Here is a 16,097-nt window from a genome sequence, read left to right on the forward strand (position 1 = left end):
CTATGTCCCATCCTCTCCCCCACTGCATCACCAGCCCAAACACCCACCTTGGCTCCCAGCTATCTGTCAGGCACGCTGTGCTTCAAGACAAGGTCCTGGTCCCCAGCGAAACAGAACTGGGTGCTGTGCAGAAGGAAGAGAAGCGAGAATAAACACCTCCCAAACCTGCACCACCGTGCTGGCTGTGCCCACGCACACAGTAGTCTTCCTCTGCAGACAGCACAAGACTGTACAGCTGCAATCTCCAATGCAACACTTCTGGATTGTGAACAGTTGTTGAGGGTTATAGTGATAGTTTGGAATCAATAAGCAGTTTTCATACACAGCAAGCTGTGGTAAACCCCTAGCATGACACCAGTGCTACGAGGCTAGAAGAAAGGAACTAAAGAAGCAGCCCAAAACAGAAGGAAGGAAAAATTTAGGTCACCGAGGCTCTACCTGCCACTTAACTTCCCTCTCTTCGATAGTCTCCCTGGCATCTGCATGCTGCCGCAAGAAAAGTGACAGGAATCTCAGCAGAAAGCTCCGTCGCACCTTGTTCCTGTGCAACAATTCACATTTACCCTTTTAACGAGGCAGCATCTACGCACACTTCAATCACTGACAGCATAAAGCTGTGCACAGGGCTTGGGCTTGGGCTCTGAAACTCATATCCCATCTCAGCTCATCACAGCTCAGAAAGCGTGGCCCAGGGAACGCAGTGCCAGGTTTCTCCTCAGCCCTTGCACTAACAAGGAAGAAATAGTAGGAGCTTAGGGTCAGAAGCATGGAGGATACATTTGTTGTGAGTTTAAGCTGAAGATGTTCTACTCTGCTTTGCATGTGTGTCTGTTCTGGGTGGTTTTCCTTGTGTTTAAAAAAAATAGGCATACTTAAAGTCTACTTTACAAAACCTCAGCAAATTAACGCTGATCTTTGGCAGACAATTCTTCAAATGAATGTTCTGCAAATGACTCCTCACAGCATGCAAAGATTTAGATAAGCTGGAACTGGCTCCGCAAAGGATGCTCTCTAACAAGAGGAATTTAAGCACTGATACCAGTTCAATTTGCCGCTTTTTGATTTTAATATAAAAAGAAATACTTTCTGCAAGGAAGGATTCAGCTTTCATTACCAGAACCCTAGTACAGACTTTGCAGGCTAAACCAATTCACAGATAAGCACTTCTCATAAACATTACGTATTTCTTGGCTTACACAGGTTCTGGAGAATGAAAGAACAGGCTGTGCTGACATCTGGTGGCTTTCTCTGCAGTTTATGGCAATAGGTCTAGGCTTTTCACTGCATTTTTTTTGCATTCCCGATGTAACTTCTCTCGTTTCCTTCCAAGATACAAAGCATTATGATAAAAACATTTTTGTTTCCACCGACCAGTGGACAGTGCTGTCTTATGCAAGCCCTCCTGTAAAGCAACAAAGGATCCTTTGTGGTGCACTATTAGTAACAGTGTAGAAAAAGTCTCCTCTTTATTTCAAAGCATATTTCTCCATTAATTAAAAAAAATGTACATTCACTGCCACAGGAAATGCTGCTGTGGCCTATCAGATGAGGTGTAAACCTAACCATTAAAGCACTGCAAATCAGCAGAGGCGGCAGCAAGAAGCAAAGGCAAGTGGCAGGGAAAACATGCAAAGGTGTGTCTGTTTATCTAATTCAATAGGAAAGTAGGCAGTAGGAAAAAGTCAATGTCCTGATAATATGAAAAGTAGTAAAACTGTCTTCTGGGCATCGTTGTTTGATTCATTAATCACTTGCAAATCTGTGCCAAGTAGTACTTTGAAAAGAAAGTCAGGTTAGGAGGATCGGGTGCCAACCAGCAAGACTGAGCTCAGTCCAAACTGTTCAATAAGCAAAAGGGTGCTCTTGCCTTAAGCGTTTGTAATGCCTCCAGCCGGCTGAAGTTCCTCTGAAGCCAGGATCCTATCAGTCATATGAGACCAAGAATGAGTATCGCACGTTCTGTTTTCTCACTCTTGATCTCTGGACACTCAGGATTTCTGTGGCTATTAGCTTGCAAGGACAGGACCCACGGATGTCCTGTCACGGCTGTGGTAACTCTTGGACTGTTACTTGCAAGCTCGCTTTTAAGTAAATGATCTGTCAGGGGATGTGCTGAATACTCCCAGGGAGTGAAAGAGAAACACCACAGCTTACAATTTATCTCTGGATCACCTCTAAGACAGAATGTTTACATCTGATAAAGCAGTTCCCCAACTTTAACAGTAGTGCATATCAGATCTTTGAGGACTCCTTTATGCCATTGGTAACTGTAAACATTCAACTCGGCTATCCATGTCAGCAGTTTTCTTAGCTCTTGCTTCTTCAAGAAGCAACATAACTACCTCTAACAGAAAAATACACAAAAACTGCTGCATGCAGAAAATGTAACATGACAGAGCCAGAAAAAACCAAGATGCCTATTCCAGCAGTTTATGAGTTCAATCCCAAAAATTACTAAAATGCACCATTTTCACACCTTTAGTGGTATAAAAAGCAGCACTACTCCAGTATTTCTGTGCCAAGAGTGTTGTACAGTCAAGATTTTGTGTGCTTATTCAGTGACACTGTTACCTCTTCTTCCTCTTCATGGTAATTCCTTTCCTCATTTCCTCTCTTCTCCTTTAGTAGCTATTCTTCCACACCTCCTAACAAAAACTCCAGTCTCTCTGAAGTGATTTTCTTTCTCCAAGAAACACCCAAGCCCCCACCCCCACCGCCCTGGCTTCCAGTTTGACTGCCTTTCCCTGCTACAGTGCAATAACCCACGAAAAGTTGCATCTTACTTCAGCGTCCACTCTGGATGCCGTTCTTTTTGTTTAAAAAAAAAAAGGCTAGTGAAAGGCTCCAAGGACATCATACTGAAAGATTAATCCTTATTAAGCCCACGATGTCTAAGAACACTAGCAAAGCTATATGATTTACCCCACTACACATTATGGAGAAGCCACCTTTGACTAACTAATTGTAAACCGATGCAGTTCATGACCTCTACCAGGATAACAAACCATGGTACTGTAGGTGTGTACTACCAAACTCTGTAGGTGGTTTCCTTCAATAGAAAGAGAATTTCATAACAACATGGGCAAAGACATGTCTTTAGTAATTTATTAGCTAGTGTTCACAGATTTCATTCAGTACTCGACGACTCTGGAATCAAACCTACTTTGACACAAGGCTACATCATACCCCACCGAAAAATGTTGGAATAGCATCTATCTTAACAAGTTCTCAGTTATTATCTGTGGTTTTGTGGGTTTATTTGAAAGAAGCATTATTAAAGGTCCAGTGAAAAAAAACACAGTAGAAAAACACTTCAGGAAGAATCCAGTTTACAAGTGTGGTCACTGAGAGCATTACAAAAGGCTCTATTGTGCTGCTGCATAAAGGAGCCAATGAAGTGCCATTGCCAGAGCGAACAGAGCCACAGAGCAGTAGTTTAACTCTTCCCTTGGAAAGAGAAGCTAATCTGGAGTGCCAGACACATCATTCTTGAATATTTGCATTAAAACATTTACCATTTTCTAGTTGATGCTGTAGAATTGCTCTTTCACTGTGCCACACTCCATGTGGCACTGAACGTTTGTAACTGTACTAGCCCAGAAAGGACAATTGTTAAAATTTGGTGACTCTTTCAAACACAAATGCCTTAGAGAAAAGAGATCACAAAACCAATCCAAATCTGTCTGAAAGGGCTGGAGACTAAATTCGAATCCCCAAAACAGGAGGAAGAGAATGACAGTGTTTGCTCAGTCTGAGAGCCTGACTGTGCTGATGGACATCATCTAGATGCCTTGGTAGGACAGTCTGAGACATTGATCTCTCCGGTATGCCATCTGCTTCTTACAAAGTTACCTTCATTATTGTAAATTTGGCTGAACAAAGCTGGTGTACTCTGGAGTACAATGCATTAGCTTAAACTGTCTGTGAAGACAGGTACAAATTCGTATTAGCCAGATTAATCTGGCAAACATGACAGACTGCGTAAGAAGGTAGCTGAGACCCAGGCCCATGTTTGGGGAGCAGGTACCGGCAACAGAAAGGCGGCCTGGACAGAAAGAGGAGGCAAGTGGTAAGTCCTCTGCACAAATTCATCAGAGCATGCGTAACAGCATCTAAATCCCAAGAGAACACAGGTGACTTCAGTGACACAAGACTCTTTCTCATGAGATAAAGATACAACCACCCTTTTAATCGCAGATGACAAAGTGGTAGACTACTTCTGCAAGAGAATAAAACTCTGAAGCAAAGCTGTTGGTGAGTAACACCAGCTACTGAAACCAGCCTAAACCAGAGAGTTGTCAGGAAGGATGAAGAAAATGAGGTGGGAACAATATATAGAGGTTTCTTTGGCCCTACATCTAAAGTAAGAGAAGTTTTATTTAGATACTTTGGAAATCACACATGTGTTTCACTATCACATGTCAATTAAAAAAAAAAAAAAATCAAAGCTCTAGGAAATGGTAAGCTTACTTCTCTGGAAAGTCTCTAGTGGAAATGGTGTTGTCAGCTCTCACCCAGAGCTGAGGGTAGATGTGTGTGGGTCTAAAGCAACTGCACATGAGGTTTCATTTGATTTAGCAGAGCCTCTGCCCAAAAAGCCTGCTAAGGCAGAGAGCCAGCATCACTTCTATTTCAGTGAAGAGAGGCTTAAAGGCACAGCGTCCCACCTTGGTAACCCCTAAAAAGCAGTTTAATAAGCAGTGTCTATCTAAAGGTACTTTATTGGATGCAGGATTATTTTTTCTTATTTTTGATTTGGTTAATGTAGTAGGAAAGCCTGGAATTACCAAGAATTAACATATAGCAACAGAGTATTTGGCTCTTGGAAAGCAGGAAAGAATCAATTCCAGTCTTGAAGACATGTGGCTTGCAGACTGGGCCTCTCCTCGCAAAAATGCAATCGTTCAGGTTTTATTCTTAAAACCGAAACCGTGAGCTTCACTCCATTTGGAAAAATGCCCGATTCCTACTTATCCACACTGACGTCCTGGCAGAACTCAGGTTGCTACCCCATACATGAAGGTGTCTCCATGAAGTAAAGCTAGCAACAGGCAGGCTGGTCCTTGAACACAAAAGCCTCCCAACAGTCATTTGTCCCTTTCAGCATGCTAAAGAGGGCTGGAAGAGAGTATAAAGGAAAGCATTCACCAGTGAAGAGCATGAAACACTTGCCAGTCTGCACCATTTAAACAAAAGAGACCAAACATAAAATGAGAGAAGTAAAGCTATGACTTGAAACAGAGAGATTCTCTTCTCAAGCTCTCTAAAATACCCAGTGATTTGGTCATAAAACGCTTCAATTTTCATTAGAAGTTAGTACTGTGATGGGATCTTACTGTGCATTGTATAATCTCCGTATGTAGCTAATGTCTGCTGCAGGATCACATCAAGAATGTGTGTCACAGGTCAGAGATTGCACTGCCTGCATTGTAAGAGGCAAGCAAAGGAAAGAAATGCGAGAGTGTCATTTATGTCCCCCAGTTTTCCTTCTCTCAGTCTTAGCATATTGACAGAAATTAATTTCTATAGGAAGGGAATTGCACTGTTTGCAAAGCAATCCTCTAGGATTTATTGATCTTTAAGAAAAATCTCATTAAGCGGAATAAGGAAAATTTACAACAGGTATGGGAAAACAAAACAATCTCTTGGGATCTTCACCAGGCCGAAACAGGATTAGCTTTGTAGTTTCTGTAATCCTCCTCACAGAAGAATGCTAATTCGGTCTCATTTGCTAGAACGAATAAAAAATTAAATATTTAGCACACCAGTAAATGAACCACCCAACAGACAGCTATTTAGAATCTTAGAAGACAATTGGCAACTTTTTGGTCAAAGACAATTATAAACCACCACACACTCCCTTAAAGATGTCATTTAACCTTGTTTTTAAAAAAAAAAAAGGCAACAAACCAAGAACCTGAATATATAGAAGTAAATATGTACACAAGACCCCTCAAGATTTGTTTAACACAGCCTTCAGAATTGTTTGTATAAGCATTCAGCAAATTAAGTGATTGCATTTCTAACACCTTCAAATGCTAGAAAAATAATGAAGCATGATTTTCTCTTTTTTTTGTGCATTTTTCTGTTAGGAAAGGGAAAAAGAAATTACTTTTTCCATTAAATTAGCCTGTAGGTATAATAATTTAATACTTAGAGGATCAGTAGAATATTTTACAGATCACTTTACATTCTCCCTCATGACCCATCAAAATATGTGTCTGAAGAACTTAATTTTTTGCCCTGCTGATGATTAATTCATGAGGCTTCAACAGTATGCAAAGTGAAAGACACAAATTGGCTTCTCCAGCAATACCTTCAAATACCTCTAATTATTCACAGGGGATATGGCAGAGCTAAAGGACCCACAAAGGTTCAGAGCAGTCACAATTCTTTCAACCCAGTAGGTCAAGGACTTCGTCTTCTAAAACAATAAGTCAGCAACATTACTAATTCAGAACAGAGACAAATCTGATGGAAAGCCTTCACAATTATTAAACTTGGAATTCTTTAAGGTGCTGAGCCAGTAAGTTCCACATTTGTTTTTTAAATTAAACCTGAAGTTAATGAAGTCTGCCTGTCTTGTAAAAAAGAAGGGGAAAAAAAAAAAAAGAGCAGAAGGGGTTTTAGCATTTCAACTAGAAAACAGACAGGACTGTTTGCAATGAATACTGAACACTATTAACATACACCGTGCTCTTAAAAACAACAAGCAAGCATTAACTTTGCTGACTAGATAATAGCTGTAATAATAATCACTACCACAGAGGCTTTCCTGAGGATACTTATCTAATGTCCTCATCATTTATAACTCTCTAGCCCAACCCTGTAAAGTGCCAAGGGCAATCAACTGCAGCTTAGAAAAAATGTTCAGCGTGTCTCAGAATTTCCCAGATTTTCTAACGGCAAGTCTCTGTTCTGTTCTACTAAATCTTGTCCAGACTAGATATTGGAAAAATATAACATGTCAATAAGAGATTTCAAGTCTTCTTACTGATTTAAACTGTACAAAATGAGGACTACTGGTATATGCTATCATACTTCCTTCGTTCACTCTTTTCCACTTCTTGTTGAAGAAGGAGGATTTCTTCAAGATTTTACTACAAAGACCCCACTCCTAACTTACCTAATTTTCATATCAAGATACACTGGAACATATCAAAATTCAAAATGGTATAATGGCACGCTGCATTTTACAAAGCAAGAGTTTTTCTTTTCTATCACAAATACCCACGACATACTAATGACTAACTGCTGTTAGTTATTCTGACAAAAATAAAAAGCAGCTTTAAATTGTTTTCTGCCCTGAATAAGCCACCCCCCTCTTTATACAGAGACACAGAACAGGCTAGTCTATTCCAATTTCCTTTCACTGTAACATTTACTCTGATGTTTTGACACCTTTTTCGAGATCACATCCAACTGTTTCACTGCTGTAGCTACAAACCTAGTTTCAAAGATGGATAATTCTGGACAATGCTGTTTCTAATTCAACATTCAGCACTGTCATCAGTCCCTCTCCTGAACTGCATTGCCTCTTATGCCTTAGGTAGATAAAAATCATGCTTAAATGAATCTTCTGCTAACTAAATTACAAATCTATAAGACTTGAGTGCCAGTAATCCTCCTTTCTGAGGAACCTTTTTTTTTTTCCCTCCAGATAAAAAGACCTGGTTTAGTACAAACAGCCAGAGAATAGCTATCATTCGTATTATAGGAACACCCAAAGACCTTTAGGAAAGGTGTACTGAGGCCAGTTGCAGTGCACCCCAGAGAAAAACATTAAAGAGACATCCCAAGTCACTTAAAACCAGAAAGTAAATGGCAGGAAACAAAAGAGCCAAGAAACCTATGAGAAAGAAATCCCATTCACTAGCTGGGGAGCAATCAGAGGGCATCAGGAACAGGAGGGAGCTTTCTCTCCGACACCCCTGTACTTAGAGCGCAGGTAGTTATGCGCTCCAGCTAGGCAAATCGGATTCAAATGAGCGAATGTCCATACCAAGGTGGAATGCAACTACATCCCTTAAGTACCCTGCTGCCACAAAGTCATTCAGCCACATTTATGAGAAGCCCAAAGGACATCCAGGGACCATCAATTTTATCATGACAGACATTTCTTTACATTATTACCAAAAGACATGCCCTATATGTAGTCCCCTGTCAAAATGTGAGAAATCAGGTCAAGTTTCAACTCTTTGCTATGTTCAGCACATTCTCTAAATGATACTCCTTGAGCTTTCCTGAGCAATCTGGCTATCAAGCACTGTATGCTGCACATTAAACAAATCTAATCTTATTTCATTATTCCACACTGGTTCCACTACTTACATTTCTAACCAAAACATCAGTTTAAATGTTACTGATAAGACTAAGCAGACACGGTACTAATAACCTACCTGTCAATCATTTAAAATTACTCTCAGCAGAATTATAAGCATACTCTCTAAAAATCACAATTTGCATTCTGAACACTTGGAGTGCAGATACCTGCTGCCCTCAGTCCAATGATTTGAATGTACATTATCCCCCCTTCTTCCCTGAATAATTATCAAGTAGTGTAAAGAGCATCAGGAATAGCATTTACTTTTCAGCAGGCTATCCAAACATAATCAGCCCGTTATCAGTTTAATGACAACCACAATGAACAGCACCTTCAGTCAATACAAATGTACTCCTACCTACTCCAGCTGCTTTTAGCGTACTGTCTTCTTTCAAAATCAGTTTGTCATCATCTTCCAAACTCACTACAAGTTCACCAGTCTACAAATCAGAGAACCAGAATACGAAGATAAGAATAAGAATTTTCTGACTGTCTCTGCCCGAGCCTTGTTTGACAGTGCAGAGATCTGCCTGCATTAAAGCATGTAAAAGGGGAAGAATACAGCTAATAATCGTACCTTAGATTTGTGTGCTTGGTGAATAATCTTCATTGTATCTGAAAGAAAATACAATGTTTTCCTAAAATAAGGCTCAATAAGCAGGTAACACTGAAAGCTGTACTTGGGGAAGGAGGGACAAACATAGGGGTAAGGTTCAAAATCCTTTATTAACAAGAATTTTGTGTATTCAGTCTAAAAGAGGAGAAAACATCTTAATTTCCCAGTCCTGCAGCTACAGTCTTAAACCAGTCAATCCAACATTAAGATACCACATCCTATTGAGCTTCTGTCTGCTGGCTGACTTACAATAACTAACTAATGACCATCCCAATCACCAGTCAAAAAACATCAATTTAAATGTCAGTTAGGGTGTTTTAACCTAACAGGTTTTACATTGCCCCTGCAACTGGGACAGGACAAACAGCATTTATGCACGGTCAACTACTAAAGTTGATAGGCAGCAAGTGATTAAGACACAGTAACCTGACCACTTGAGGTCATTCCTTGAAACTTCCCTTCTCATGAAGAAAGCACCCATGTAGAAATTTTGTTAAGCAAGTCCATTTTCAATGAACACGTACAGCCTCTCCTCTTTTTAATGCTATACCCTCTTCAGTAATATTTATCTCTGATATGTTTGTGCAGTGTAGCACAAGTGTAAGAAATTATGCTATACAAAAAAAGAAATACCGCTTTCCTCTGGCAGTGCAGGCAGGGCTTTGTTAACGGAAGGGAAAAACTGGGGAAAATAATGCGGTCACTAAAGCAACTAGATGAGTGCAAAGATCCAGAGGGAAGTCAGAAGATGCCCATGCAGCACTAAAAAAAAAACCCAAAAAAACAAACAAAACACCACCAAACTCCAAAGCCTCCGAGTTTGAACAAATTCAGAATAACACATCAATCCCCTCCCAGCAAAGAAGCAAAAACTGGTTCGGTTTGCCTGCTCATTTTCTGCTCTAGTTTTGTGCATTAACTGAACACTACGTGTTGAAATAGTCTGGTAAGAGAAGGATGCAAGAAAGTTAAATACAGGCTAAAACGACTTTCAAACTACCAAGAGCAAGTATTCAGATGTTCAGAATAACAGAGATCCCACTCCCATTCAGAAGTTTGCTTCCATACCACTCTGGCCCATTTTGAACATTTTATTTAAAACATTACAGAAGGTCAAAACTACTCTGTATTCCCACTGCAGAGGTCACTGAAAAAGCAGTCTTAGCGTGCTGTACTAATTGCAGTATTAGAAGCAAGACACGTATTAAATTGCAGTTCCCGGATCCATCTTGCATAGAAGCATTGCAAAAAGACCAAGCAATCACAGCAAAAATACATTGCAATCATGAAACCTTTCTACCACAGCAAATACAATCCAGCCTCTGCCTGTTAATTTTAAGCTTCTCCAGCTACTTTGTCACATCCCCTTTTCTCTAGTCTTTGCCCAGTCATTCTCTGAACTATTGTCTCAATTTTACTTCTTCACAACTCTGCCACTGGCATCCAGCAGTTTACTGTGTCTTTACCTGAGCTATTAAATGGCTGCCCTAACTCGGTTACAGAGATGAAACTACAGTCTCTTCGCATCCTAGCTAAAAAGCCTTATGTCCTCTCAATTGCCTTTGCTATTTCATCCCAATTTAGTCCCACTCAATCATATTCCCACATTTTTACCTTTCCGTTTCTGCTAATAGATCTTCTGTGACAACAGATAAGAAATCACTGTCTAAGTCTGATTCTGTGAAGTACCTACCATATTGCTCCACAGTCATGGAAAAAAAAAAATAAATTGAGAAGCGGCTTATGAGACAAGTTGGCACCCAGCCTGCCATCATCAGTGAAAAGATGGCAATGACAGGGTAGGAAGATGAGAAGATTGACTGGTAAGAGTTCTAGAACAAGGACAAGAATGATGTGTACAAAGAAATGAAGAGAAAATGAAAGTCATAAGCTTCGAGATGGGAGTTAGAGCACCACACCAAGAGGAAAAATGTGATGGCATTATATATGATGTTGAGAGAACAAAGTGGCGCTGGATTCTGGAGAGAAGGAAGCTGAAACAGGCACAAGGTGAGAGACAGCCAGGTCCAACTGAGATTTCTGGCACTGCCAAACAAAGCAGAAGGAAAAATCTGACTCTTACTAGCACTATTCATGCAGAAGCCTCATTGCCCTTTCATCACCAAAATACAAGAAAGACAGTAGAGCACATAAGAGATGCCAAAAACATGAACCTGGATGATTCACAGCCCGAGGGGAAGGTGAGGAACTTGGCTTTGATTTTTCTGTGTGAAAATTTCCACACAGCTAGCACCATCCCACTAAAAGTAGGCGCCCACTTAACTGGTGTAACAGGTTTCAAAGTTCTGCAGTTTTTCACCCACATTTTGCTCAGTCCTACACAGCACAATCAGGTGCTCAGCCACAACAAATGCCTTGGGAAAAACTATACTGATGCTCTAAGTGATGAAAGAACTAGCAGTAGGGATAGGCAACACCAGGAATACAACTGATAGCAGCAGTCCTCCATAGGACCCCCTCGTCTAGCCAAAGCCACAGATATTATGGGGTGGAAGGGCACCTCAAAATTCAAACTTACAGTTACCTAGATTTTAAGACCTTAAGTAATATATTAAAAATAATAGTAATGTTCAAGTCCTTGCCACTGATGTATTGTAAATCTTAATCCCTAAATCTTAATCTGTTTCACCATCAGCAAGAACACAGAATGAAATGCTTGGTTTTGTTTTTTTTTTTAAATAGGCAAATAGAGTCTATTACCATTCACATGTATTAAGTACGTTCCTCATTCAACTCTTTGAATCACTGTAGAGGAAGGAGTTTGTCAACTCCAAGAACATGGGAGACAGGATCAGTTGCAGCAAAACTCCAAGGGAACTTTCAGAATTGCCAAGTTTAGGAAAAGATACGTTACTGACATCCGAGTTAACAAACTCCAAGAAAGGAAGTAATTTAGTCTATTTTGAAAGTATGTTCTGTCCCAAACAGATGAATTGCATATGTTCATGCCAATCTTAACAAAAAGGAAATATACACATAGCTTTACCTTAGAGGACAAAGTCAGCCTAAATTTCACACCAGGCTATTTCATGCCGTCAGCTTGTATTTAAAAGCTTTCATATCTACTTTGAGCAAAGTTCCCCTGCTTCTCTTATATCGTGTAAATTATTTAAGTATACAAGTCTTAAGCATTTTCCATTTACTGCCTTCAGCTCCCACTTCACCATCCTTTCTGACTTCACAATTAGTAAATAGATACTGAAATACATAAGCACATAGAGAACTACAATCTCAAAGCGTTTGAGATCACAAGCTGCTCACTGGAGTAAAAACAGAGTTAAAAGGCACTTATAAAAGTAATAAAAAATTAATACCAAAAACCATCAGTACCAATTAGCAAATAATGTATGCAGCCTAATTCAAAGATTAATACAGAACTTCAAAATAATGGTCAAGTTCTGTAGACATGATCCCAGTGGCATAACCCCAGCTACAAGAGCTGGATAGAATTGCAAATGTAGGCAGGCACTGCCACCAGCATGAGTATTCTACAGCAGTTGTCTTCTAAATTGTATAGAAACTGGTATAAAATATTATGTCTGCACTTTACAGGAATTAAAACAAGAAAAAAACCCACATACCATACTTGTAATTTTTGAAAGGAGGAGGAAGTCCTGTTCTTGAAGGCACATCTATTAAAATAAAAGCACCAAGTTAAAACAAAGTTGTCTTTTTTTTTTTAATTTCCAGTATTTTATTTTCCATTAATTTATGCATGCATCCTGAACATCCTTCAAATCAAAATAAATCCACAACACAGGAGACTTGTTTGAGCATCAAATACTAAAACACAACCTTTGGCTTAGCTTCTATAGTTACTCCATGTCCGATTAACTTCACTTGAGCATGAAGTCCCTCTGAACAAAATGACCCATGAGGACAGTGAGTCAATGCAATTAGGATATGATCACGGGAGTCCAATCCTTCAGAAATCTGCCAGGAACATCCTGTTGATAGTTTGCACAGCATCTCTCTCTACCTTATACAAACAGCTGACAACTGTCATTCATAACTGAATTGTTCAGTAAACACAGCCATGCGAACCAGCCACAAAAAGGAAGCCAAACTGTAGAAAATTAACTCTTTAGCCGCATGCAGGACACAGCCCATAAGCAACTGCAAGAACACTAACAACTTCCCCGACGTCAGTGTTCCCAGTGACACCCAGGGATTTAACCAGGGCCTTGGAAGGCCCAGCCACTTGTGGGGTGCTCGGCAGCAAGGCAGCTGAAACCATAATTTCATCAGTAGTTTAACAATTTATCCCAAACTGCCCCTTCAGAACAGATCATAGTAAAGGAAGGAACACAGCTCCTTTTGGACAGGGAACAGCACCATCCATCTATCTGTGGAATGAGGTTCCAAAAAGTCTTGTTCAAGACACTAGCTTTGCCTCAAATAACAGCGAGTTGCAATGCTGCACACATCAAAAGCAAGTTTCTTAGCATTGTTTTTTATTTTATTCTTCATAACAGCAGCTGTACCATATGTTCTGAAAGTGCTTGTAGTTTTCTAAAAGCATCCTAAGATCTTGCCATGCCTATCAACTGTCTAGAAGCATAGAAGTTGCTGAAAACACAATACAGCTGTGAGGCCCAGGGCAATGTCCTAGGAGTTGCTCAAATGTTATCAGCTATAACAGTTTGAGACTTGTTTAAGCTGACTTCATGCAAAAAAATCAAATTATGTTATTCTGCACCCTTTGAATGTCTCCATTTAGGTGTGTAGAAATGCACCTGCAAGATTAGGGTAACACCCTAACTACTGTGTCACTGTGTGGGCTGGTCTACATTAATTAACTTTTAGATACACCGTCACTTTCACTCAGGCTTCTAAAACACAAAGCCCATAGATGAGTAAATCTACTCATTTAGCATCACAAAGCTCAAGATGGAGACAAGAAACTCAGAAGCAAACATGCACAGTGAGACCTCACAGTGTCAAAAATAATTTTTCAAGAGCCTCTCTCCTCACAAATAGCAAACAGACTTGCGTTCCCACATTCCACATATTGGTGTAGTTCCTAAGGATCAAAGGCTCTCTAAATTCTATTAATTTATTCCTGTTAATTTATGAACAGCTGCCTGACAGCACCACTCAAGGAGCCTGAGGCACTAAGCCAAATGCAGCCATGCCCTCGTCTTTTTTTGACTAAACATGGGAATTTGGGCAGGGGAAGCAGTCTTCCCAAATTTAGGCATGGCACACTGACCATGGAAGCTCTTATTAACTCCAGAACTCTCATCCAAGGGAGGAGAGTACAGAGGGGATGTAAATACAAATCTGGCATCTCTACCAAAGCCGCAGAATTCCCATTCATTTGCTTCCCTCCACTTTCTTATGCAGAGACAGCAACACATGGGACTGAAGTGAATGAATACGACAGCCACCCCTTACCCTTCCGCACAAAAGTAATGAACTGCTTTACTGTCTGATCCAAGTTAACTCCATGATACACCAAAGGTCTGAAGTTCCGGTGTTCAAAAGAGCGAACAAGACGGACTGTGATGGTTGAGTTTTCTGCTGACATGAGAATTAATTCTGAATAACCTGGAAAACATTAAAGAGAGGAATTATTGCCTTTCTTCTGTCTATGAGCACAGCTAGAAAACAAGGTGCAGGTGGGCCTCATGCAAAGATTAAGCACAGCGAGAAATTCAATAGCATTATGTCTTTCAGGACTTAACTTCTATTATTTCTACAGAAGCAGTAACAGGATCTCAAAACAAACAGGGTTACCTAGGATATTACTGATACTGCACACCAAATAGTCCAGTATTTGTACCTGTGCTGTATTCTACAGCACCAGACTCCCTACTAAACACACAAAAATGTTATGGATAAATGCAAGTATGTCATTTGGGTTTTAAGTGACCGAAGACTTTACCTGCTGGGTGAGTAACCTCGTGCTCTAAAAGAATGTACCAACATTAACAAAACCAAAACCTTTTTAATATACTAATGTTGTAGAGAGCATAATACCCTGAAAAATGCCTAAGCTGTTACACAATGCTCATTTTCACCTCCCTATAGAAAGTGGAAAAACCTACCCCACATACACAGGCAAATAATTCTCCTGGTATACTGCTACATAATTAAGGGGGTTAATTTAATTTATAATAGTAGGTCTTTAGAATGGCTCTACAGGGCTTATACTACTTTAGCAGAAAGCAGAACCTATAACAGAATCACCTTATCAACCCAGGCCCCTCTTCAAACAAGCCCACGCGTTGTTCTGTTGGGTTCTTTCTCTCCACAGGAAAACAAGCTATTTCCTACTCCGACAATCTTCTCTATTTTTGGTGCTGGGTATTCCTCAACAACCTTGCTTTCCGGTCACACACTGAACTGCCGTGGCTGCTGCAGCAATGAGCAAAGACTGCAGTCTAAGTGCTGCAACATCAGCCAGGGGCACAGCACGACCGCTGCACGTCCTATCCCTTAGCAGCCGTTTCAATCACCACTGCCAGTCCCACAAGGGATTCTCACGCCTATTCATCCCTTTATGTGTGTGTGGGGGGCGTTGTGGGGGTTTTTTTTGCCTTTTTTTGTTGTGGGGGAAAATTATTTAAGTGCTCCACCATCATGCAGGTATCCAGGTACCTCCCAGTCTTTGCTATATTTGTCCTAGCTGTAACCTGGCAAAGTAAACCAGCAATACTTTCTTCAAATATTTTCTGCAGAATGGGGACACAGACCTTTCACATCACAAGACGACTTGTTTTTACATCCCCTTGGTTAATAACTCACAGAGCTCATGGGCTTGAGATCTGGAGGGCACGGTCCAGAGTAAAGAAAAGGGGACAGCGTGCACTTCACTTCCTCCTGAGCAGCGTGGAAGAACATCGCAGGAATACAGAGCCGGGAGCACAGGCAATTAGAAATCGCCCATTTTCACATTTACCGGACAGACGCAACAGACTAATCCCACCTAGGGCTAGGACCACGTACTACCCAGCGCCTCCTCAGGGACAACATGGCAGATCCTCCTCAGGGCGCTGCCCGGCGCAGAGGCGCTGGTGGTCAACACCTCTGGTGAGGAAGAACCTGCCCGGGGCCCGCCCGGCTCCTGCCCGCCATCTCCCCGAGACCGACCGTCTTCCCCCCAGCCCTCACACCGCCCCCGCCCCGCCCGGA

At 40.8% G+C, this 16,097-nt stretch overlaps 2 protein-coding genes across 4 annotated transcripts in view; one reads left to right on the plus strand and one right to left on the minus strand.

The window, feature by feature from the left end:
* Positions 1-5,549: 5,549 nt before the first annotated feature.
* On the minus strand, positions 5,550-15,704 carry CUNH2orf76 (chromosome unknown C2orf76 homolog). Of its 3 annotated transcripts, none has more exons than XM_019475044.1 (6): positions 15,659-15,704; positions 14,358-14,510; positions 12,542-12,592; positions 8,901-8,938; positions 8,682-8,763; positions 5,550-5,731 (listed from the first exon to the last, which is right to left on the minus strand). In XM_019475044.1, exons 2-6 carry the CDS (start codon positions 14,488-14,490, stop codon positions 5,655-5,657), a joined length of 381 nt encoding a protein of 126 aa, XP_019330589.1. In that variant the 5' UTR covers positions 14,491-14,510; positions 15,659-15,704; the 3' UTR covers positions 5,550-5,654. The 3 variants fall into 3 exon arrangements, with proteins under 3 accessions (XP_019330589.1, XP_009289254.1, XP_009289255.1); XM_009290979.2 differs by lacking the exon at positions 15,659-15,704 and adding an exon at positions 15,153-15,329; XM_009290980.2 differs by lacking the exon at positions 15,659-15,704 and adding an exon at positions 15,153-15,337 and having other exon boundaries at positions 5,651-5,731; positions 8,686-8,763.
* The window catches only part of DBI (diazepam binding inhibitor, acyl-CoA binding protein), a 4,365-nt gene continuing 3,813 nt past the window's right edge, over positions 15,546-16,097 (plus strand). Inside the window, exons 1-2 of the mRNA XM_009272264.1 lie at positions 15,546-15,551; positions 15,902-15,995. Coding sequence (XP_009270539.1) covers positions 15,546-15,551; positions 15,902-15,995 — 100 coding nt within the window. The remainder of the gene's footprint in view (positions 15,552-15,901; positions 15,996-16,097) is intronic.

The sequence above is a fragment of the Aptenodytes forsteri genome, unplaced genomic scaffold (assembly GCF_000699145.1).
Source record: "Aptenodytes forsteri isolate BGI_AS27 unplaced genomic scaffold, ASM69914v1 Scaffold29, whole genome shotgun sequence".
NCBI classification, from domain to species: Eukaryota; Metazoa; Chordata; class Aves; order Sphenisciformes; family Spheniscidae; genus Aptenodytes; species Aptenodytes forsteri.